Source organism: Phoca vitulina, unplaced genomic scaffold (genome assembly GCF_004348235.1).
Source record: "Phoca vitulina isolate PV1807 unplaced genomic scaffold, GSC_HSeal_1.0 scaffold112, whole genome shotgun sequence".
NCBI classification, from domain to species: domain Eukaryota; kingdom Metazoa; phylum Chordata; class Mammalia; order Carnivora; family Phocidae; genus Phoca; species Phoca vitulina.
This window is the reverse complement of record NW_022589815.1, coordinates 1,072,193-1,096,056: the sequence shown is the minus strand read 5'-3', so window position 1 is coordinate 1,096,056 and position 23,864 is coordinate 1,072,193. Positions and strand designations below refer to the sequence as shown.

At 50.2% G+C, this 23,864-nt stretch overlaps 1 protein-coding gene across 1 annotated transcript; it reads left to right on the top strand.

Moving 5' to 3' along the window:
* Nucleotides 1-1,996: 1,996 nt before the first annotated feature.
* AMER1 (APC membrane recruitment protein 1) lies at nucleotides 1,997-21,302 on the top strand. Its single transcript, XM_032398227.1, has 2 exons — nucleotides 1,997-2,158; nucleotides 14,506-21,302. Exon 2 carries the CDS (start codon nucleotides 14,605-14,607, stop codon nucleotides 18,001-18,003), a length of 3,399 nt encoding a protein of 1,132 aa, XP_032254118.1. The 5' UTR covers nucleotides 1,997-2,158; nucleotides 14,506-14,604; the 3' UTR covers nucleotides 18,004-21,302.
* The last annotated feature ends 2,562 nt before the right edge of the window (nucleotides 21,303-23,864 follow it).

Below are 23,864 nucleotides of genomic sequence, written 5' to 3'. Positions count from 1 at the left end.
GTTCCTCTCTCCCTATTCCCACAGTGGAGACTGCCCTGGCCCTGTTTTTCCCTGGGCTCCAGATTTGGAAACTGTCTTCTTCAAATTGTAATATTTGGCCTACTTCAGAGAATCAGGGATCTAGGTGAAACATGAACAAATGGCAGGCAACCAGAGGCACAAGGCAGTTGCAGAAGCATACGGAGGAGGTGCTGGAAAAAAGACACCTCCAAATCAGGTCTAACAAATGAGAATCAGGATTTTGCAAAGCGGGAAAGCACAGCTCCAAGGAAATATTATAGTTCAGGCATCCAGATGGGGAAACTAAAGCTAGGGAGGAGAAGGTACTTGCCCAACAAAGTCACACAATGACCCAGTGGCTCCCGACTACCTGCCATTTACCAGACCAGAATAGGAGGTCTGATGTTCAAGTTGCTCATTTTGGTTGGAGATGTATAGAATGTCATGGAAGATCATAGAACATCATGGAATATTAGAGAAAGAATTGAGTTCAACTATCAGAGTTGGAAGAGATCAAGGAGCTTGATCAATCTTATACCCTGCTTGTGGAGATGAGGTGATAGACTGTCCCAGAGAGGAAAATGGACTAGCCAAGGTCATACGGCAAATCTGGGGTACAGCTGGAGCCAGATCCCAGCCCTAGCAAGCCATGTCATTTCCTGTGCTCTACACATGCAGAGGCAACTGTCCTCCTCTTTCCACTCTAGCAGCTGGATCTTTTCAAGGCAGACAGGAATACTCCTTCTGCAATGCAAAAATAGCAGACATTGTTCTCTAATCTCTTCCCTCTCCTCAACTTTAATCCCCCCACCCTTTTCAGACATTCACAGAGTTTTAGGGTAGGGCCTTCTGGATATTCTTGAGCTAGTGGTAGAACTGGATTCTTTATTGCCTCAGCTCACTAGTTAGTCCTTGGCTGCCACTTACTGCCCTCAGGCTAGTTAAGACCCAAGCTCAGGCTGGCCACTTGCCACATCCCAAACACAGAAGCCAGCAAGGCTGGTACAGGCCTCCTCATTCCACCTTGACCTCCAGTTTTGGCCCAGACAAGATTTTTCTCTCAATTTCTAGACTTTTCAGGGACAGGAAATTGCACAAAGCCTGGTTTACCATGAAAAGGTTGAGGGGCCCTCTAGAGGCCTTGGAGATCCCCTCTTGTTCCATGAAAGGTGGGAAATTTGGGTGAGGGTCAAACTACAGGAACAGGTCTCTCCCGAGAAAAATGAAAGCAGCCTAGGACAGGAACCTGGGGTTCTGAATTCCAAATCTGCCCCTGTCGCTGGCAGGCTAGGTGACCTGAGGGAAGTGCCTTCCCTTCTCTGAGCAACAGCAGGCCCTTGGGTAACGGGTGCAAACTGACCTCGATGGTCCCGAAGGGCCCTGGTGTGCCTGAGAGGCCAAAGCTGGGGCATGGACGGTGCAGTTGGCTTTCCTGGCAGGTGAGTCCCCCCTCTGCGCGGCCTGGGGGCGCGCGCCGCGGGGCCCTATCTCTACACCTAAGGTTGGGCCCAGCGAGGCGCCAAGGGGCTTTGCAGTCCCCCAGGTTCCCCAGCCTCTCCGCCCCGCCTCTCCTCGCCCTCCTCTCGCTCTGGAATAAACTGCCGGGTGGCGGCCTGGGCGCCTCAGCACGATTGCACAGCGTCCACGGAAATGGGAGTGTATGCAAAACCGAAACCGAACTCCAGGGCTCCAGCGAGCCCCAGCCGGGCGGGACCGGCCCAGCGAGCTCACTGGGTCTCCCAGCCACGATCCGCCCAGTGTGGGGGCGGGAATGGGGAGTCCCAGCGAGGGGTTCTTCACGCTCTCCGCCTCCTGCAAACACCACGCCCGCGCTTATTTGCATTTAAAGGGCAATGCACCAAGGAAAACAGTGGGCGGGGCAGGACACGCCTTCCCACCGTGGCGATTGGGCCACACTCCTGCCAATCAGGGCGCGGACGCCCCACCCTGTGGCTGTGGAGTCCGTGGGGAGGGGGTATGGGGAAGCTGCCCCAAGCCTGGGGAAGGGGACGCAGTGCAGGAGGTGACTAGAGCCGTGGAGGCGGCGGCGGCGGCGGGAGCAGCGGTGGCGGCGATCTCAGCCACAGCAGCCTAGGCTCGAGCCCCGGCCCGGGCGGCGCAGCAGACAATAACCGGGCTGGAAACCCGACCCGGCCGGGTAAGCGTTGCGCGCAGCCGGGAGCCTCCGCCTGCCCGCCGTCCGGTGCAGTCCCGCGTGCTCCGCTCTGGCCGCCTGAAGAGGGGCTCCAAGGGCTGGGCCAGTGGGCGTCCGGGCCGCTCTCCGTTCCCCCTGGGAACCCGCTTTGAGGACTGGCTGGTGAGGGGCAAAGCAGAGTCCCCTGGGCGCCGGCGACCGCGGCTAGAGGGGGTTACAGAGGGCGGGCAGGCAAGCAGGCTAGCCTGGGCCATGCCTCCGGGCTCTCGGGAGAGGCGGGGATGAGGCCCCGCACGTGCTACCGCACGGATCCCGGAGGGGAGCCGCCAGCCAGCACCCCCAGCGGTGCATTTGTAGGCCGGGAGCTCCGCAGCTTTGTTGTAGCACATTATTAGCTGGAACAGCTGGGTTACGTGGGTATTGCTCACCCCAGCGGCCCAGCTGCCTCCCCTTCCCTCCCCTGCGCATCCCCTGCCTCCTTCTCCCCTCTGCGGATGGAGGCAGCGCGCTGGCCTGGGCCCAATGGATACTGGCTTTGGCGTGGATTGGGCTGTCCACACTGTCTGCCTCCTCTCCCAGGGAGCTGAGTTGGGCCTGTGTGCTGCCCACTTAGGAACCTCGGCCTTGCGGGCCCCAACCAGCCGCACCCCCTGCTCCTGGGCCTCCAGGCACATCTGGCGCCCGCCCCCGTGGGCAGGCGGGCTGGCAACGGAGTTCTTGCTGGACCTTAGGTTAGAGCTGCAGTTCAAGCTAGTCCTTGGGTTAGATCTGCAAGGCCGCTTTGTCCCCACTCGCCTCACCTCCTCCACTCGGAGAGCACTGGCCGCTTTTTTCTTTCCTGCCTCCCGTTTAAAAATAGCGATAAGCCTCCTGTTGGTGGGGGGGATTTCTGTGCCAGAGGCCAAGGGAGCAATTATTGTAGTAAAGAACTCACCCTTTGGGTCTGTGAGAGAGCTAGAGAGACAGCCAAACCCTCCAACTTCGCAGTTACTTAAAATACACAGCCTGCTGAGCTGCTGTCATTGTCTACTGCAGACACCTCTGACACTGGTGACCACCTGACTGCAGGACTTTGCCCAGGTTCCCTGGTGAAGAGGGGCTGTGCCCTCCATGCACTCCCCAGTCCAGGTGCCCAGGTAGCAGCTGGACTGGCCCTGCAGAGCTGGCCTCGGTTTGGTCAGACTCATCTTGTCATGGCCCACAGGGTCAAGGGGAGCCTCCTCCTACACACAAACGTTTCCCTCTGTGGCTCTGCCGGCCTGCTGCATAGGCATGGATATGGGCTAGGTGGAGGGCACTGTGCTATTGGATTCCCTGCCCTACCCGAGGGCATTTTAGCAGAGCCCTCTACCCCCAGTGCAGCTCCCCTCATTTGGCCCCACCCACCGCTCAGTCACTGCACCATGGTTTGTGTCTGGCAATAAACTCTAGGCCTTTCCAAAGAACAGGAGAGAGGGAGTGACCAAGGGGCCTGGCAGGCTCTTCTTGGACCTTTGACCAGCTTCTGAGGGTGGAGAACCCTGTGGGCTGCAAAACCTGGGTATTTGAGAGGAGTAAATCCCTCACTTGGGGGAAGGCTAGCTGGGGACCTTTGTGACACCAGCCAGGACTGCAGATAATACACTATAGTCACTTCTTGCCACTTTGACCAGGCACCAAAGGAAACCAACCCTCTATTTGCAGCTGGGTATCTCCAGCTCAGGGCTGGACCTGCTGTCTGCCCTGCCTCAGACCAACAGTCTCCTAATATATCTTCCCTATATAACTCCCCTTCTCACACACAAATCCATTCACCCTGCACTGTGCAAATTGTTTTCTCTCTCAGGCCCCAGCTCTGAGCCCACCTTCTCCTGGGTGTCTTTTCTGTCTGTCTCTTGCAACCCATAATGACCTCTTCTTGCTCAGAACTCCTACAAGCTTGCCTGCATCCCTTGGCCATTTGGGGGCTTAAATTTTAATAGGAGGCAAACTATAATTAAGTTTCCCTGCCTCTAATTTGTCTCCCTGATACCATGGATGTCTGGGTTCTCTCAGAACCCCTCAGAGGGGTAAATGAAACCTTGAACTCAGCCACAACCCCCTTCAAAGCCTAGCAATGTATAGCAGTTCATGAATGGTCTAGAAAGACTTGCTGTCTTTGTGGAGCTTTCAAGAAGACCTTTACCTCTCCAAGTTGCACTTGTCCTGATCCATATGAAAGTGATTAGAGAAATGATACTCAAGGCTCAGATATTTATTGAGTATGCCTAATGAGAATGGAGAAGGGCATGGGTTGCAACTACAAGAAAAAAAAATTAATCATGATATCTCCCTTCAGCAACAAGCACAAGATCTGTACTGCCCATACCCCAGACTACATATATCTTTGGTTGCTAATTCATGAGCCTAGAGACAAACTACTGTGGAGAGAGGAGAAATCTGTATTTGCAGGGTGATCACCCTGGAAGCTTCCAGAAAGTAGAGGAGTTTGGCTAGGCAAAGTAGTGGTATAAGCAAAATTAGGAATTGGAAGGGGTTGTTAGCAGCCAGGCTGAGAAATATGACTTAGTCTTTTCTGGTTGAGATTGTTGGATTTAAGGTAGAGAGGCGGTTAGTGCCCAGTGGTGGGCATTCCCAAATGCTAGGCTATGGAATGGGGGTCTGATCTTGGGAGAATGGGAGAAGGGGCCATTGAAGAATGGAAAATTGGGAGGTTTTGATACTTCTATGTGTGGGTGCAAATATGCGATAATAATATGGAATTTTAGAAAGGGGTCTTATAGAGATTGGAAGCATGCTGTAAGTTGGAACTGTAAAAGGTCACCTTTGGATCTGGACATAGAACTGAGGGACAGCTATTTCTGGAGGGAAGTTGTACCATGTTGGCTTCCTTTAAGCCTTGCAGGGGGTGAAGTTGAAGGAGGGTGCCTAGAGTCTACATACCAATGTGGTGGAGGCTAAGCATCCCCCAGGCCTCTGTTGATCCCCATCCTTCCAACTGGACAGGGCTTCAGGGAGTACCAGTTTGGACTCCTGTGCTTACAAGGTGGAAGAACTGAGTCCTGGAAAGCAACAAGGATTTCCTTAAGATCACACAGCATTTAGGGATAGGCTGCTGCCTCCTGTGCAAGGGCTCTTACACTGTGTCTCACTGTCTCCAGTGGCCTCTGTTCAATACAAATCTTATTAACCAACCTCTAACCTTCCTCACCTCTTCCATTCCTCAAGAGTGAGAAGGTGCTGGGTTTAGCTTGGGGGCCCCATCTGGAGAACTCTACCTCCCCTTTCATGTCTATTTTGCTTTTTGGCCTTGGTCTGCAGCCTGTTGGGGGTGAAAGTTTCAGAAGGAGGGGAGGTAGCTGGAAGAAGTTGGAAGTCCAATGATTCTCTCTTAGTATAGTGGAAGTGTTAAAAATTCCTCAAGAACTGTTACATTTACACTCTCTGAAAGTGTGTGTATGAGGCATGGGGGCAGCCCTGCTCCCCTGGTCCAGGGGAATAAGGAAATAAATAACAGTAAGCCTGGCAGGTCACTGACTTGCTTGTAGAACCAAAGAGGGAAAAGGGGCTTCCAGCCCCCTCACTTACAGATAGGCTACTTGAGGCTAGAAGAGGGCATGCCCAGTGTTACTCCATCACTTGAATCAGTTATCCAACTTGAATCAATCCAGGCAGATAAACTAGGTGATAAAGGTAAAGCCTCCAGATGAGACATTTCCTCCCTGTGTCACTCATTCCTTGGTCATACATCTCACACTGCCAGGAAGTTCTTTCTCAGGGCTAATCTGAGCCTCTCATGCTATAGATAAACCTGTGTGCATGCACATGTGCGTGCGTGCATGAATGCATGTGTGTGTGTGTGTGTGTGTGTGTGTGTGTGTGTGTAAGTGTTGGGGGCATGAGGTTGAGGGCAGCTGGCTATCATTGCTCCTGCTTAACAAACCACTGGAGATTTCATGGGCATTAAATCGTCTCTCCCCACTCCCAACTTCTGTTCTCTGAATTAAATAATCACAGAGCTTGTCATCTCCTCTCCTTGGTCATATTTTTCAAACCTGTGCATGTGTAAGTGTATCTCCAGGAAGAAAGTTAGGGAAACCAAAACCACTGAGGAGGTACAGGTGCCATCTGAGTGAGGGTGCATTGCTTCTCCACACCTCCCCTTTTGGGATTAGGGGATAATTATGGACAATGAAAATAATATGAGGGGGCTTGGTGGCAGCAGAGGCAGGCATACTGGTGCTGCAGGGGCATCTGGGACCTTTTGATCTACAGTTCTTGCTGCAGAGCCTTCAGTGCTTTCATCTCCTACAGTTGTTTTTTTTTTTCCCCTGCTGTGCTTCCAAACAGATACTAACCCAACCCAGCACTCCTCAGCCCTCCCTGCTGGGGGCTACTCAGGGGAGAGAGGGCTGGACCAGACCAGTTCTGGTCCCTCTCCCCTCTGGACATATAGGAAATATTTACAGGCCAGGCCTAGTGCATTTTGAAAAAGTAAAGTGTTGGGCAGGATTCTGTGGAGGGAGGCATGAGAAGTGAGGCTGGGCTATAGTGCAGTGGTGGACTGAGCCCAACCAGTTAGGCATGCAGGCCTCCCACTGAAGCCTAGGACCCCCAAAATCACATGCCTCCTCTTTCTTTCTTTTTATTTTTTTAGATTTTTTTTTTTTTTTTTGACAGAGAGACAGCGAGAGAGGGAACACAAGTAGGGGGAGTGGGAGAGGAAGAAGCAGACTGCCCACTGAGCAGGGAGCCAGATGTGGGGCTCAATCCCAGGACCCTGGGATCATGACCTGAGCCGAAGGCAGACGCTTAACAACTGAGCCACCCAGGCGCCCCACATGCCTCCTCTTTCTGCAGCCACTAGAAAACTGGGCAGAGGACTACCCTTCTCCCAGCTTCTCACACAGCCTGGGGCAAGCAGACCCCCTAGTACAATCTCCCATTTCTAGATAGGGAAACTGAGGCCCTGAACAGGGAAGGAATTTGCTCAAGGTTACACAGTAGCATAAAGTTATTGCCCCTCAGTTCAAGGTTTCTTCCTCTAAGTACACTGATACACTGATTCTGATCCCCTCCCAAGCTTCAGTTTCCTTACCTGGCCTCTCACAGAGGGTATGGTATATATAGGGAAGTGGATACATGGTAAAGTTCAGGGTCTCCATTGTTCATTTGGTCCAGCTGTTCCTCTTCAGGCTTTCCTTAGCTGCCTTGTCACGTCTGTTTCCCTGAAGTTAGCTCCTCTTATTCATCTGAACTGGGTGGGGGAGGTGGTGTCTGTCTTTGATGTCACCCTTGCTGGGTTAGTATTGACATAGTAGAAGCCTTACTAGGCAGGCATGGCACCCACCTCAGATATATTCTTCTCTAAGGAAGTTTGGGAGCCTGAGAGGGGTGTAGCAAATAGATGGCTTGGCTCCCAGAGCCCCCATCATTCCAGGCAAACTGGGCAGGGAACTTCAGCAGCCTCAGGAGAAAGTGGGGCATCAAAAAGGCTTACCAGGAAAGCCAATTTCTAGGAAGAAGTGATGTCTGAGTGACCATACCTCCTAGACTGGAGAAGTCCCTATGTATTTGGGACTAAAGGGTAGAGAAGTGAGGCTAGGAAACCTGCAAGGGGCATGCAGGGAGAGTGAGTCTTGAAGGTCAGGGAAAGGGGTTTGACCCTGACCCTGTAGGTGGTGTGGAGTAATTTGGTAAGTAGAGGAGTGATGCACTGAAATCAGGGTTATAAAAATGAATCTGGCAAGGGTATGGAGGAGATGGAAGAAGGAGAGGGAAGGAGTGGGATTTCAGTGTTGTAGCAGGGAAGGACCAGAGGGAGCTCAGCTAAGAGGCTTGTGTCATCTTCAGAGGACATGGGCGGGCAGCTGAGGAGCTAGAGTAGAGAAGGTGGCTGCAAGAGGCCCCATCACAAGGGTCTTTTATTGAACATCTGCTCAGTAACTAGAGAGCAATTTACCCTTTCCATTTATCATCTCTAATTCTTACAGTGATCCTGCATGATAGCATTTTTTTCATTTTCTAGATAAGGTGTTTGAGTCTCAGGGAGATTAGGCCGATTTCTCAAACCCCACCACTTGTAAGGGATGAAGCTGGCATTTTAGTTCTGGGCTGACAAACTCCAGCTGAATTAGATTTCAATTGAACCAATGTTGTTTGAGCTCCTGCTCTATGCTATATGTAGTGACTATAACATGAAGGAGGGTCCATTTGAGAGAGATGAACAGAAAGACCGAGGCCTGCCAGAATGAATTACCCTAGGCTGAGTATGTTAACTCATTTGAGAGGCTGGTGGTGGGCAAATGGGAGCCAAGGCAAGAAGGCCCATTTTAGGGTCTGTGCTGCATCTAGAGGTTATGGGATACCCCCTTGAGAGGAGGTGTTCCTTAATGGTAAGGCTGCAAGTTAGGGGAGATGTGGTTGTAGGAGTAGCTTGGGTAAAGCTCTGCCAGCAGTCTGTATAGCTTCACAAAAGGATGCCAAGCCAGGCGGCCCTTCCTTCAGGCCCTGAACAAATGGTTTTGAGAGTGGACCTTGGCTGTGGGCTTTAGAAATGGGTGATTCCAGTTCCAGATAATCTCGTAGGTCATTTCCTTTATTTATTTTTTTAAAGATTTTATTTATTTATTTATTTATTTATTTATTTGTCAGAGAGAGAGAGCACAAGCAGGGAGAGTGGCAGGCAGAAGGAGAAGCAGGCTCCTCGCTGAGCAAGGAGCCCAATGCAGGACTTGATCCCAGGACACTGGGATCATGACCTGAGCCAAAGGCAGACACTTAACTGACTGAGCCACCCAGGTGTCCCATAGGTCATTTCCTTTAAATAATAGCTCAAATTCTGCATCTTTGTCCCCAGTGGCAAGTTTCTGTTTGAACCTTTTTTGGCCTCTCAAAATTATCTCCCAAGGAAAAGGAGAGTAAAGGAGTGTGTTCCACAATTTGGGAGTGGTGGTGGTGGAGTTGCTGATGAGGAGAGCAGCCACATTCTGGGTTGGCAGCCCTTGTATTCTGAAGTCAGCATGCTTTCTGGAATGTGCTAGATGAGACCAAAACAGTGGCAGCCAAGTGAGGACTGGAAGTGCTTCAGAGAAAGCTCAGCTGGGCTGGGACAGGGGTGCAAGGGGAGGGGGAGATGATGGCTTTCAGGTGTGAGGGGAACCTGTACAGTCCTTGCTCTCAGTCTTCCTCCTTCAATTGGGAGCTATCCCTGTGCAGCAAAATGGCATTGGAATGGGGACTCCAGTGGCCTGGGGGCTGGTGTAGCTCTGTCACCATCCCACTGTGTGAACTTAGGTAAAGCCTTTTCCCAAGTCTAGATGGTTTCCTTTTCTGTGACAAGGTGACAAGGAGTTAGCATCTCCCACCAGGACTGATTAATGGATTGCTGGGAATGGCAAATGGGAGGTGAGGGAGTGGGGAGTGCTTTGTAAACTGGTAAGTGCCCCATTGGGTGAAGGGTGTCTGTTGACTTGCATTTCCTTTGATGTTGGTACATTTAGGTGAATTTGAATTGTTGACCTTTCTGGCCTAGACTACAGAACATGGCTAGTTGAAATTACCCGGTTAATCCAGAGCTGCTAGCCACTAGCTGACTGGAGGCAACATTTTAGGTCCCTGAATATGAAAGGTGGCTAAAAGAGCAGCTAAAGCCTCCTGTGAGATACCAACATAGTCACCGTCATTTACCATTTGGGGCAACTGAGGCCCAAGGAGTTTTGGTGACTTACACAAACCAAGGAGTTTTGTTGCTGGAAATTGTCCAACTATAGTTTGAAGAAAATATTTTTAAAAATTAGTTGCTATGTTTTTGAGCCTCTGCTATATACTGAATTTTATTTGGTACACATATATACATTGGTTTTGTTCCTTACAATAGTTTTAAGAGGTAGGCACTCTCAATACCCTCATTTTCCAGTTGAGGAAACTGAAAGAACTTGCTAGATTTCCCCCAGGTAGGCAGAACTGATTATAGTGCAGAACTGACTGCCTCTTGTTGGGGGGAGGGCTCTCTATCCTCACCGGTGCTTCCTTAGTTACCATGCCCCCATACACAAGGGCAAGATGGGCCCAGAGTAGGCTTGTCCCCAGGAAGACTGCTTGGTGGAGGTCTAGGGAACTATGCCTGGTTGAGGTGATGCCTCTGGAGCTACTGCATAAATCCGCACACTTCTTCCCTGAACTCTAAGTTGGCTGAACTGGCCCCAGGAAGCTGAGCTGGGAGCAAAATACGTAAGGCTCAGGCTGCAGCTGTTTCCTCCTCACTAAGAAGGGTTCCTGGGGCAAGTTTGTGGCTCGTCTCCTACTTGTGTTTTGAGAGGAAGGGAGGAAAACAAAAGCTCTGCCCTAGTAGCCAGCCTTCCACTGGTCCCAGCATGGCCTGAGGCTGGTCCTGGGAGCAGAGATGGCCACATCCCACTCCCTGCCATGATAGCAGCAGCTGCAACAAACTGCCCCTGCCAGGGACCACAGAGTAGCTTTAGAGTGTTCCCTTACCCACCAGGCCACCAGAAACTTAGCCACACAGGTTGAGAAACCCAAGCGTTGAGGGGCCCTGCATTTGGCAGGACCACTTTCTTGGCAGGAACCATGAGGGGACTCAGCTCCAACCTGAAAATGTTGCAGAGTCTGTCCCTTGCAGTCCCCTTTGCCTTCTGCCCCACTTCACTCTCCTGGCCAGTCAATTCTGTGTTCCCAAATAAAGGCACATAGCCCATTGCGGAAGGATAGCACTGGGACCAGGTAGGGTAGCAAGGAGCATGGAGAAGGGATCTGGGCCAGAGGTAGCTAGGTAGGGCTGGGATAGAGGGATACCAGCTATGGGTGACCCTGCCACCTCCTGTTCTACTGTCTTGGGGAGACATAATAGACATTATGAGTGGCTGTGGGGAGGTACATGGCCCTGGGAAGGACAAAGTAGGGAAATGGGAGACAACACAGTTTCAAGGCTGGTCCTTGACAGCAAAGATGACCCTGGTCCTAGTTAGGAGAAGGGCCTGAAGTTGTGGGAAGAGAATGCCAGTCCCAGAGATACCCCTGCCTAGTTCACCCACTCTCACCACACACACGCTTTTAAAACTGCCCTTAAGCAGAAGACTTTGTATAAATTCACACTCTTGCTTTTTTTTTTTTTAAAGATTTTATTTATTTATTTGAGAGAGAGAGAATGAGAGAGAGCACATGAGAGGGGGGAGGGTCAGAGGGAGAAGCAGACTCCCTGCCAAGCAGGGAGCCCGATGCGGGACTCGATCCAGGGACTCCAGGATCATGACCTGAGCCGAAGGCAGTCGCTTAACCAACTGAGCCACCCAGGCGCCCCACACTCTTGCTTTTAAAATCCCCTCACACCTGGCTCTTCCTCAGCATGGCCAAGGCAGCTGGTCCCTTGGGCTCCCCACAGTGAATGCCTTTCCCAAATAAGTGGCCTTTTACACATGGTCTGCTACTGCCTAAGAAACTGGGATCTGACTTGGAAGGTGCTAAGAATAACAGTAATGTTAATCTTTCTCATTTGCACTGCACTTTACAGTTTACAAAGTGTGTTTGGTGTCCATTATCTCATCTAATTCTCACACCACTCTAGTGATCTCCATTTCATAAGTGCTCAAGCCTAAGAAGGGTGCCTTGGCTTGTTCAGGGTCCCCTAGCATGGCCTAGAACCCAACCCTGCAGCTCATGGCTCCTTCCACAACACACTGCAGATTCCTATGGCAGGGAGGGGGACAATGTAGAAAGTAGTGGGCTGGCTTTTACCCCAGTGGAGCACAGGAGCAAGGGAAAGAGAAGGCCCATAGGAACTGCCTTCCAGCCAGGGTATCAAGGTTCTGGAAAGCAACCCTCTTTAAGATTCAATTTGCCTAATCCCTCTGTTCATAGGAACTCTATCCCCAAACCCAGCAGGGGAATTCAGCCTTCTATCCACAAGGATGTTTAGGCCCATGAGGTTTTTCACTTGGCCCTTGGTCTTCCTGATGCCCAGCCATACTTACTAGTCTCACTCATCCCTTCCCCTAAATCATTGCCATTTCTACTAACTCCTGTCTGACAAGGCCCAGATTGAATGCCTTCTCCTCAAGGCAGCTTTTCTGAACCTAGGGGGTGTCTTTCTGCTTTTCAGATTTATCCTGGGATATGATAACAAGGTATGAAGAATGATACTTCACCATGCATCTTAAGATGGGGGCTCCTCTTTAAGACTTGTATTATGATGTGTCCTATATATAGGATCCTCTCCCTATTAGGCTAGGAACTCCCCCAAAAGCACTAGCTGGGGTTCCCCCTTCTTGGCCTACCTTGTAGAACTGAGTTTAATGTCCATCACTTACCAAATGTTCAGGAGAGGTTTGTTTCATAAATTCCACAGAGGAGAATACAATTTCATAAACAACTCCACTACTGCTATCCCATCTCTCCCATGTCTAGCACCATAAATGACAACACTGTCAGTATTTTCAGGGTTGAAATGAAAACATCTCTGTTTTGAAAAGTGGGGAATTCAGATAGATGATAGGGCCCCCTATTCCCATCTGATCCCTGAGGAGAGGACTCTGAGTGGTTATGTGTGTGTGCATGATTGTGTATTTCAGGGTGGTGGTGGCACTGTTTACTGTAGGGATAACTCTTGTGGGGGAGGGGGAGCTGAGCTGGAACAATATCATGTAAAAATATGTCATCCAGAAAAAAAAGAAAAACCTAGCCTGAGCAAATGAGAGAAGGGATCAGATGATATCTTTTCTCTTTTATTTTCTGGATAACCAGCCATTATCTTGCTCCAAGTTTAATATTCAGTTATGCAGAGTGTTCCTGATGGAAGCCTAGTCACACTGATGATTCAAGTGTCAAGCCAAGCAAGGCACAAGGCACAAAATTAATGTTTGCAGAGCAGGATCAGGGGCTCCAGGAAGGTTCCTCCAATTAGGTCAGGGGCTAGTTAGCTGCCAGTCTCTCTCCACCCCCAGTACTGGTCCATAATCTTCCACTGCGAGTGAATATGTGTCTTATTACTATTGTAACCAATTATAAGGTTGATGTGCTGGCAAACTACTCCAGGGACACCAGCAGGGTTTGTCTGTCTCTTTCTGGCTCCCAACAGTTGTTTTTCCTCCTTTCTTTACCCTAGCTCCCTGTCTGCTGGTGGCTACCCTACAGAGAGGGGCCACAGTGGTGAGGAACTTTCCAGGGATAGGTCATCAGGTTTTAGCAGGCTGGTCACTGATCCATCTGTCAACCAACTGGAGTCACTAGAATGAATATATCAGACTTGGGGTGGAGGACATGTGTTGGGGTGGGTGATGGATAGTCATTTTTATTCCATCTCTGTAGCATTTGGATGTTTGGAGGATTGGAAGCCTAAACCAGAAGGATGTGCTTTGTACCAGGTTTATAATTTAATAGCTGTTGAGAGCCTAACTTCTAGGCCAAGAACATGAATCATGTGGAGTTATGCCTTCAGGGAGCTCCCTTTCTAGATAGGGAGCTAGATGGGGGCCAAAATAATGAGAAGAAATAGTTTGCCTCACAGTTCTAAAGTGGAACATGGGGGTTCCAGTTGCCAAGAGCCACATTAAAAAATTTTCCCAGCAAAACAGTCAATAGAGTCTGACCTAGACCTACCCCTCACATAACCACTAGAGGGGGAAGTATTGCTAGGCCTCTTGGACCAAGGATACTGAAGTCTAGAGAGTGCCTTGCCCCAAGGCCACCATGTGCTTTTAGCAGATCCTGGATTGCAGCTTTGCAATGTGGATCTGTGAGGCTCCTATTCTGGGCTTCTGAAGGTCTGAGCATGTGCAGATAGGCAATCTAGGGAGCCTGTGGGGAAGAGATGAAACTTCGGGTCTACTTTTCTTTCTAGCCCCAGGAAAAATGTCAGTGAGAACCCAGACTAATTTGAAATTGAGGCCTGGATCTTGCAGAGCCCAGTGAGGACTCAGTGGGCTGTTTTGCCAGATGATTTTCAGAAATTCTGTGTCATCGGAGCTGACCTCCCTGCTGCCTTTCCTGCCTCCCCGTACCTTAACCACTTTGATAATTCCTCCTGTAGTCAGTAGCACAACTGGGCATTTCCCACATCTGCAGTTCCCCCTGCCCAGTGTTCTGACCTAGGGTGTGCTACTGAAGGGAGTGAACCCAATGAGGGGCTGGGGTGATTGCTGTCTATTGTTCAATGTAGGGTTTTGTTGCCTTGGGGCCCAGAGGAGACTGGCCCAGCAAGCCAACCGTATGGAATGCATTAAGGTTTTCCCTACATTTTCTTTTACTTTCTTTCTGGTTCCACTCAAGCCTGAAATAACAGACACCTGTGAAAACAAACCCAGCCTGGCTTCTTGCTTACCAGTATGCTCTATCTTTGTTTCTCTCATTTCCTCTAGACCCAACTGGGATGCTTCCTGACTGATGATGTTATAACAGTGCTTGGAAGCCAGAAGGCTGCTTTTTCAGCTGAACATACCTGAGTTGTCCCCATCACCATGGAGAGTGGAAAGGATGAAGCTTCTCAGGCCAAGGGAGCAGTAGCCTCTATGGACACCCAGGACCAAGGGGCAGAGAAAGGAGCCAAGAACAAGGCAGCTGAGATAACAGAAGGGCCAGTGTCAGAGCCACCCTCATCTGGCCCAGGTAGGCTGAGGAAAACTGCCATGAAACTTTTTGGTGGCAAGAAGGGCATCTGTACCCTGCCTAGTTTCTTTGGAGGGGGCCGAAGCAAAAGTTCTGGGAAAAGCATCTCCAAGAAGGGTCTTAGCAAGAGCAAGACCCACGATGGCCTGACTGAAGCAGCCTGTGGCCCTGAAGACATTGTCAGTGAAGGAACCAGCTTTGCCTTACTCTTGCCTGAATCGCCCTGCCAACTTCCCAGTTCCCAGAGTGCCCATGGGGTTTTGGAGACCGGCCCCAGATGCAAGACACCTGCGTCTGGAGCCACAGAGAAAGCTGGGGCTGAGAAGGCTCCCTCTGTGCCCAAGCCAAAGAAAGGCCTGAAAGGTTTTTTCAGCAGTATCCGCCGTCACCGGAAAAGCAAGATCTCTGGGGTTGAACAAAGTGAGCTAGGGCCCAAGGGGCCTGAAGGGACCAGAGCCAGGCCTCATGAATATGTGAGCTCAGCCATTCTGCCCCATACTGAGGATATCCTCCAAGCCCCCAGAAAAGAAAATGCCAAACCCCAAGATGCTCCTGGGCCAAAAGTTTCTTTAGTACCAGAGCCTTCTCCAGTAGTCACTGAGAAGACAGCCTGTAAAGATCCAGAAAAACCCAAGGAGGCCTATGCCTCAGCATTTCTGCAGCCCAAGCCTGCCTCTGAAGCCAGTGGCCCAGAGGAGCCCCACAGTCCAGAAACAGGGGAGAAGGTGGTGGCAGAAGAGGTAAATCCACCAAATGGCCCTGTTGGGGACCAGCTAAGCCTCTTGTTTGGGGATGTCACATCCCTGAAAAGTTTTGACTCACTGACAGGTTGTGGTGACATTATAGCAGAGCAGGACATGGACAGTATGACAGACAGCATGGCCTCTGGAGGCCAGAGGGCCAATCGAGATGGGACCAAGCGAAGTTCCTGCCTCGTGACCTACCAAGGAGGTGGGGAGGAGATGGCTTTGCCAGATGATGATGATGAGGAAGAGGAGGAGGAGGAGGTGGAATTAGAGGAGGAAGAAGAGGATGTCAAGGAGGAAGAAGAATATGACTTAGAATATCTGTGGGCAAGTGCCCAGATGTACCCAAGGTCCAATCTGAATTTGGGCTGCCATCCCATCACATCTCCAGGCCACCATGGCTACATGCTTCTTGACTCAGTTCGATCTTATCCTGGCTTAGCCCCTGGGGACCTTTTGACTCCTCAGAGTGACCAGCAAGAGTCTGCCCCCAATAGTGATGAGGGTTATTATGATTCCACAACACCTGGATTTGAGGATGATTCAGGTGAAGCCTTGGGGCTTGTCCGCAGGGAGTGCCTGCCCCGAGACAGCTACAGTGGAGATGCCCTGTATGAGTTCTATGAGCCAGATGATAGTCTTGAGACCTCCCCACCTGTAGATGACTGTCTTTATGACCTCCATGGTCACAACTCTGAGATATTTGATCCCTTCTTGAACTTTGACCCCTTTTCTTCCTCTCGGCCACCTGGGGCAATGGAGACAGAGGAAGAACGGCTAGTGACCATCCAGAAACAGTTGTTGTATTGGGAACTTCGGCGAGAGCAGCTTGAGGCCCGAGAGGCGCAGGAGGCACGTGCCCGAGAAGCTCACACCAGGGAGGCCTATACCCAAGAAACTCATGCCAGGGAGACCCATGCCCGAGAAGTTCATGTCAGAGAGGCCCAAGCCCGAGAGGCCTATGCCAGGGAAGCCCAGGCCCGAGAGGACCATGCTCAAGAGGCTCAAGTCCGAGAGGTTCAGACCTGGCAAGAGAAGCCCATCATGGAATATCAGATGAGGCCCTTAGGCCCATCAGTGATGGGCCTGGTAGCAGGGGTATCAGGGGCCTCTCAGACTTCCCACCGGGGAACCACCTCAGCTTTCCCTGCCACTGCAAGCAGTGAGCCAGACTGGAGGGACTTCCGTCCTCTGGAGAAGCGTTTTGAAGGAATCTGCTCCAAGAAGGATCAAAGTACCTGTCTGATGCAGCTCTTTCAAAGTGATGCTATGTTTGAGCCAGACATGCAAGAAGCAAACTTTGGAGGATCTCCCAGGAGGGCCTACCCTACTTATTCACCACCTGAGGAGCCAGAGGAAGAGGAGGTTGAGAAGGAAGGGAATGCCACTGTGAGTTTCTCACAGGCCCTTGTGGAGTTCACCAGCAGTGGGAACCTCTTCTCCAGCATGTCCTGCAGCTCTGACTCTGACTCATCCTTCACTCAAAACCTCCCTGAACTGCCCCCTATGGTGACTTTTGATATCGCTGATGTGGAACGGGATGGGGAAGGCAAGTGTGAAGAGAATCCTGAGTTCCACAATGATGAAGACCTTGCAGCCTCCTTGGAAGCTTTTGAGCTGGGCTACTACCAGAAACACACATTCAACAACTACCACAGCCGATTCTACCAAGGTCTGCCCTGGGGTGTGAGCAGTCTCCCTCGCTACTTGGGACTGCCTGGCATGCACCCTCGGCCTCCACCTGCTGCTATGGCCCTCAACAGGAGAAGTCGCTCCCTGGACACTGCGGAAACCTTGGAACTGGAGCTCTCCAATTCCCACCTTGCCCAGGAATACACAGTGTCTGATGAGCTTCAGGCTCAGCAGGAAGATTCAAATGAAGAAGAAGAGGAGGAGGAAGAATGGGGCCGAGACAGTCCTTTGTCCCTTTATACTGAACCACCAGGGGCCTATGACTGGCCTGCCTGGGCTCCCTGTCCTCTTCCAGTGGGGCCAGGCCCTGCCTGGATAAGTCCCAGCCAGTTGGATTGGTCTTCTGGCCAGTCTCCATATGGGCAGACAGCCTGTTGCATACCTCCTGTGGCCATGTCAATGTTGCTGTCAGTACCAGGTCCAGAGCCAAGGGTACCTGGGATATCCAGGCCTCAGTTATCTCGGCCTTCACACCTACCCCTGCCCATGGTCCCTTGTTATAACCTGCAGCCACAGGCTTCTCAAAGTGTGAGGGCCAGGCCTCAAGATATGCTGCTGCCTGTTGATGAGCCCAGTTGCTCCTCCAGTTCTGGAGGCTTCAGCCCCACTCCTCTGTCCCAGGCCAAGCCTGTGGGCATCACTCATGGCATCCCTCAGCTGCCCAGGGTCCAGCCTGATCCCCAGCAGCCTCAACCCATTCACTACAGGGCTTCCAGCCTTGACCTGTCAAAGGAGATGGCTGAGCAAGGTGCCTCTCTCCCCCTCCCCACCAGCTACTCCTCCACTGCTGTGAATGGAAAGCTAGCTGAGTAGTCATCTATGCTGGAGTAGGGGCATGGGGCCTGAGCATGTGAATGGGGATCAGGGGTTGGGCAGAGGGGTGGGGGGATGGGGGTTGCTATTTAACTTGAAAATCCTTTTGGCCAAGGAAAGATCCTATGAGTTTTTGCCTTTGTTTTCCCACTTCCCTCTTCTGCCAATCTGTGGTCACATTCGGCTTGAGTACATCTGCCCCAGGAGGCTGCTGCTGCTCTGTTGCTCCAGCTTTTACTTTTGGGTTTTCTTGTTACCCACGCAGGGTTTGGGATGCTGTACTTTTGTGCCTATTCCAGTTGCCCAGTTAGTGATTATATATATAGCATGCCTCCTTGACACAGGCTGAACCCTTAGTACCCCTGCCACACCCCTACACACAGTGAATAATGAACCACTGATGAACAGCCAGGTCTGCACTGCTTCCCACTTGAGGACAGGGGGCTTGTTTGCTGTTAACAATGTGAAATAATGGTACAGATCCTCCCCATCCCCACTCCCTTCAGTCTTGGCATAGCTGTCACCATTACATCAGATGATTATAATCCATTCACCCCAGCTAACTGTCCTTAGGATCAAGTAGCATGTGTCTCACTGCCTATTGCTGTGGACTTTGGCATTGTAACCAGATGGGGGCCCTTTAACCTGGTCTGCCATAGCTTGGGTTAAAGACAAGAATGCTGTCCCCTTAATGGCATGATCAAATTCATTCAGTTGCAAACAGAAGACAAAATAGGGTTCTATTGTAGATACTGCCATAAGGCTTGAGTTGTGGAATGATAGAGTTTTTTCCTTCTTCCTCTCTTAAGCTTGTGACGTCTGAGTTACAGACACTTTTGAATTTTTCTTTTACTCCAAAGGAAACTTTCATAATCTCATCACAAGGAACATATTCTTTTAATTGAGATACAGGAAGAGAAGCAGCCTAAATTAGGCTTGGCTATAGGGGATCAGGGTTTTTGCGGGTTGCAGGGGAAGGTTAGGAGAGAGTTCCATTTGTCCCTGCTGGCAGGAGAGAATTTTAGACATTGCATAGCTCAAAGTAACCCAGCTTCTTAGAAGAGAAAATTGTTTCTCCCCCAAAAGCAAAAATTTCCTAATCCTTGCCCACCCCTCCATTTGGATGCTGTAAAGAGGCTCCAGAGACACCAGGCTAGCACTCCCAAGAGACAGGATACCAAAGGCATCTAGGCTGCTGTTCTGGTTCTCTAAAGAGCTTTCATCTTCTCATTAGCCAAGTCCTTAGCATCCTCAAAGGACCAGCCTTCTTGAGAGGACAGTCTGTGACCTGCCCTCACTCTGCCAAGCTGCAGGATTCTGATTGCATGGCAGTTGCAGCCCTTTATGGAGTGAATGGTACACTCACTTCTCCAACCACAGTTTTCATGTTAAACTAGCTTGGAAATACTGGTGAAGAACAGTTGCTGTCAGGAAGACATTGCAACAGGCTAATCTAACCTGGCCCAACCTCTCATGAATCACCAGTAAGAGAGGGTTCCTTTTAATTTCTTTATTGGAAATAGAATATGGAACATTTTTTGCCTGGGTGTGTTGACCCAAATTATAAACCTTGCCTTCCTGCCCCTGTCCCTTACCCCACTTATCTCCATGCCTGTTAAGAGAAGAGGTCAACAGGGCTCTTGGGAAATGAGGCTGTTGGCTCTCTGAGTCAAGGGGGCAAACTTTATGGCAAACTTCCTCTTGGCCAGAGAATGTATCTGTGCTGGTTTTTATCACCATTTCTCAGATTGGGGTTGGCAGTGATCCTTCCCACAAAGAGCAGACCTGTCTGAAAAAAGCTTCACCCCTGGAAGTACCACATGAGTTTGTGTGACACTAACACCACTGTTCAAGGGACCCAGACCAACTCTCCAGGCTAATTCTGTCTGCATTGTGAAGAAGTACATAAGTCATGGAGTTGGAGAAAGAAAGAGCATGAGGAAGGCCCTCCTCACCCCAAGCATAGCATTCCAGGAGAGAAGTGCCCAAATTCCAACCATCTGGCCTCTTACCAAAGCTGCCCTGGGAGGGTGGGGCTGAAATAGGCCTGGCTGTTTGGCAGGAAGTAAACACCAAATGCCTTTACAACAGGGGAAACCCCACTACTTGCCTCCTCTCTCTCTGCTTGTCCTTCAGGGCAGTTCAAGCTCCTATCTGTATATGGACTGTGCCAGCCACAGCAGGTAGTAGAGCCATCACCAGCCTCCAGAGCCTGCTGGGCCTCCAGCCTATCTGAGAAGAGAAAAAGTAGATGGTCAGCCTTTGGCCAAGGGCAGAGAGCTGCTCTCAGTGAAACAAAGGCAATAAGAGAGGTGCTGCCCCTGAGGGGAAGTCATCAATCATCCTAATACACTTTGTTGGGCTTTGGAAGGTCAAATACAGAGTAAGGCCTAGAACTGAGCAACATCTCATGGTTTGGACAACATTGCTGCCTGCAAGTTCTTTCTCTTTCAATGTCCTTGCCAGCCCAAGGACAGGATCCTCACCACCAGAAGTGGAACAGTCAGGGTGAATGGCTACAGAAGCCAGGCTCCTTTGAGTCTCACTCTATATCCAAGCAGTTGATGGCCGAATCCCACCAGCAGCCTGGAAGAGGAAGGAAGATCTAGCTGGGGACATGTGTTGATGGCAACACAGGCTGACACTGGGAGAGCCAACAAATCTCCAGGCCTCTCCCCAAAGTTAGCCAGTGCTTGCTTGGCTGGCACCAGATATGCCCCGGACTACTAAAGGTATTGATGTCAAGCCCACATATCTTAGGCTGTGACCAGATGAACACCATGTCTGCATTGCAAGGTGTTGGAATAATGCTTGTGGATGTGATTTCAAGGGAAGATATGACTTGAGAGGGGGTGCCTGCTGTCATCTTGCTACCCAGCAGGCTTATTCAGTGCCAGACAGCTCTGATCCTGAGAATTCTCAGATGAGACCGGTCCGTGGGGAACCAGTGACTGTGGATAGAGAAGGCCAACTAGCGGGCTTCTTTCAGGGCTACCAGTTTCTCAGTGCTTTAGCACCTTCAAGGAAGCCCTGCCTTGGGGCACTCAGCTTGGGCACCTGTTCATAAGCCTCCTGGGCCAAAGGCTTTGGTCAACACTATTCTCTCTTCCACCTCAATGCTGTACCAAGCAGGGAATTAGCTTCCTACACCCAGGGTGTATTCCTCTCATCCTGTTGCTAGCAACTTTCCCACCCTTGCCAGTGCCACCACCCCACCCACCCTCGGCCCCTGGGCCCAGTTGCTAGAGGGAGGCATGGGGGATTTAGCAGGGAGACTTCAAGTTTACCCATGTGTATGTTACATCCAAGTTGTTTTTAATATATATATATATATCAAAAGTCAATTATCTATTTTTGTATTGTTTGCATTTTATATTCATGGAAAACAATGTTTATCAATTGTTCTTTTCTGATATATTTTATTTTTAAGTGGTGCTGTTTACAGTTTTAAACAAAACAAAGATGACACAAAAATTGCTGCTGCTTGTGCAGAGGGCTGGCATCTCAACCGCCTAGGGTCCTCACTCTTTCCCCTCTCCTCACCCCAATGTATCTTACTGTCCATCCCCTCCCTCCATGATAGGGACAGCAAAAGATGCCCAGGTACTATGACAAATGCCAGGTGACTCAGGCATGGAGAACCTGGTAGATAGCATGTTGTTTATGGCTTTATTTTTTCTTTTGGGCCCTGCCCCTTCCCCATGTGTAGACCTTCTGGAAGTACCCATCTCTCCTCTCTCCCTCCCCCCCTCCTTTTTATGTTTTGTGCTTTCATTTTGAAATGAGTCCCCATGTTGTGCTATTTGTCATGCTGAGTTTCTCCAAAGGAGCATTTTGGGGACATTCTCCACCCAGTGGGGAGGACATGGAGTTTCTATCATGCCCCTTTTCCCTAAGAAGCTGAAGAGACAGATAGTGATGCTTCAACCACCATGAATTGACCATCTCATTGGAGAAACCCTTGCATGGGACTTTCCAAGAACTCAGTTGACATTTGCCCAGAAGAGATGTTGGAGAACTCCTTGACCCCTCTTGCTGCTTTGGGGGTATCTCTCCCCCTACCGCCATTTCCCCTGCCTTGTCCTGCTCCCGTTCCCATACGAATGGTATTATGGGGGAACAGTGACTATCAGGGTAATGTCTTGCTGGTCTGATTCCCACTTTTCTATCCTGCAGTCACTCCTAAGAAGAAAATCCACATGGCATGTATATGTGTGAGGGTTGGGCCTACTGAGAGGCGGGGCTTTAATTATTATTCTTGTTACTATTGGTGCTTGTTTTCCCTGCTGTATATGGGGGCGGGGTGGAGAAGAAACGAGGAATGTATATTTAGCTCATATTAAATAAAATGGCTGGAGGACAGAGGGAAGAAATCGGTAACTGCAGTACATACCCACCCCAGGTGTAAGAGTTTTCTCTCTCCCAGTGTAAAATGGGGAGCATAGTCCCTGGATGTGCCCTAGCTTCCCCTTCCTTATCCCTGAGACATCACATAATTGTCCAATCCTAGCTCTCACTGGATATCTTGATGCATTGCCTATTTGTTACAACATATATTTCTTTTGCTGAATGCTAATAAACTGGGTTCAAGAAGGACCCCTCCCCCCGTCACAAAAGTGCACTCTTGTGGTTTGTTCCACAGCAGCATGCCTGTGACCCATGGTTGTTGGGTTTGCCCTTGAAGGAAAATGGAGAAAGCAAGGAGGTTGGCAGGGGCTGGGGATCACCCACTGGGGAAACAGAAGCCAGAGCTGAAAGTAAAGTAGAGGAAACTTCAGTTCTTCATCCAAGTCATGCCCTGCATCTGTCTGATGCAGTGTTGGTAAACTCTCCATCACACTTTTCACATTTTGAGAACTGCCAGGGGCTGGTTAGCACTTCTAAAATTAGCCTCAGTTCATGCAAGTGTGCTGACATCCCCACCAGCCAGGAGGCAGAGGTGTGGACCTCCTACTGATGGCTCCATCTAAAGGATAGTACTGATAGTGGGACTCTCCAGCCAAGCTGCAGGAATGGCATTCTTCACCCAGGTTTATGGGCAGGGATGCTTCCTGGGCATCCACCTATTCAGCTGTGGGGTTGAGTGGGAAACATGTGTTTTACCCTTGGCTCCTGATAAGCAAGGGCTTCTAACACCTGCTAGTGGGCTCCCTTGAGTTCTTCCCAATTGCCATGCCCAAGCCGGAAGGCCTGAAATAGTAGCTGCTTGAAACTTCTATAGACTGTAGACAGTACTGCCACAGACACATAGGTAAACTCCCTGGGGTCCCTTCCCAGATTAGCAAAGAAGTTTGGTGGCCCCCAACACCGCATGAATCAAGCAAAGCCAAAATAAAAGCAATTTAATGAGAGAGAAAAGAGAGAAGCTCCTGGGAGGGGAGTTAATAATTCATAGATGTTGAATTGTCTGCCAGGGACTGCTCATGGAAGGAAGAGGGTCATGGTTACTCAGAGAGCTTTTGGAGCAAGACCTTCTAGGAAGGTCTTATTACATCCATTGGGAATTCAAGGGGTTGTGTAGTATGGGAGGCCTAGATTTCTACCCTAATTTTCATCCCTCATTAATCAGTTGGGCTTGGGAAAATCCCTTCTTCTGAGTTTCAGTTTCTGCATCAATAATATATGGGTGGCATGGGCATAGATTTGACTAGACTAGTTTCCATATGCAAGTCAGAAGCCTGGGCTACCACAGAGTAACCCTTGGAACTTTTTCAACTGCCTAAATCCAGCACTCCCCACCCCTTTCTGACTCAGTTGGCCTGGGGTGGAGTTCTTTTCTGTGGTGTGGATCCCACATGACTGGTGCATTGTACCTGCTGGATAAGATGAGTGGTAAGAGCTCTTCCTATTCTGCTGTGACT

Coding starts and splice junctions, on each gene's coding strand:
- AMER1 (XM_032398227.1), top strand. CDS start 14,605: ATGGAGAGTGGAAAGGATGAAGCTTCTCAGGCCAAGGGAGCAGTAGCC.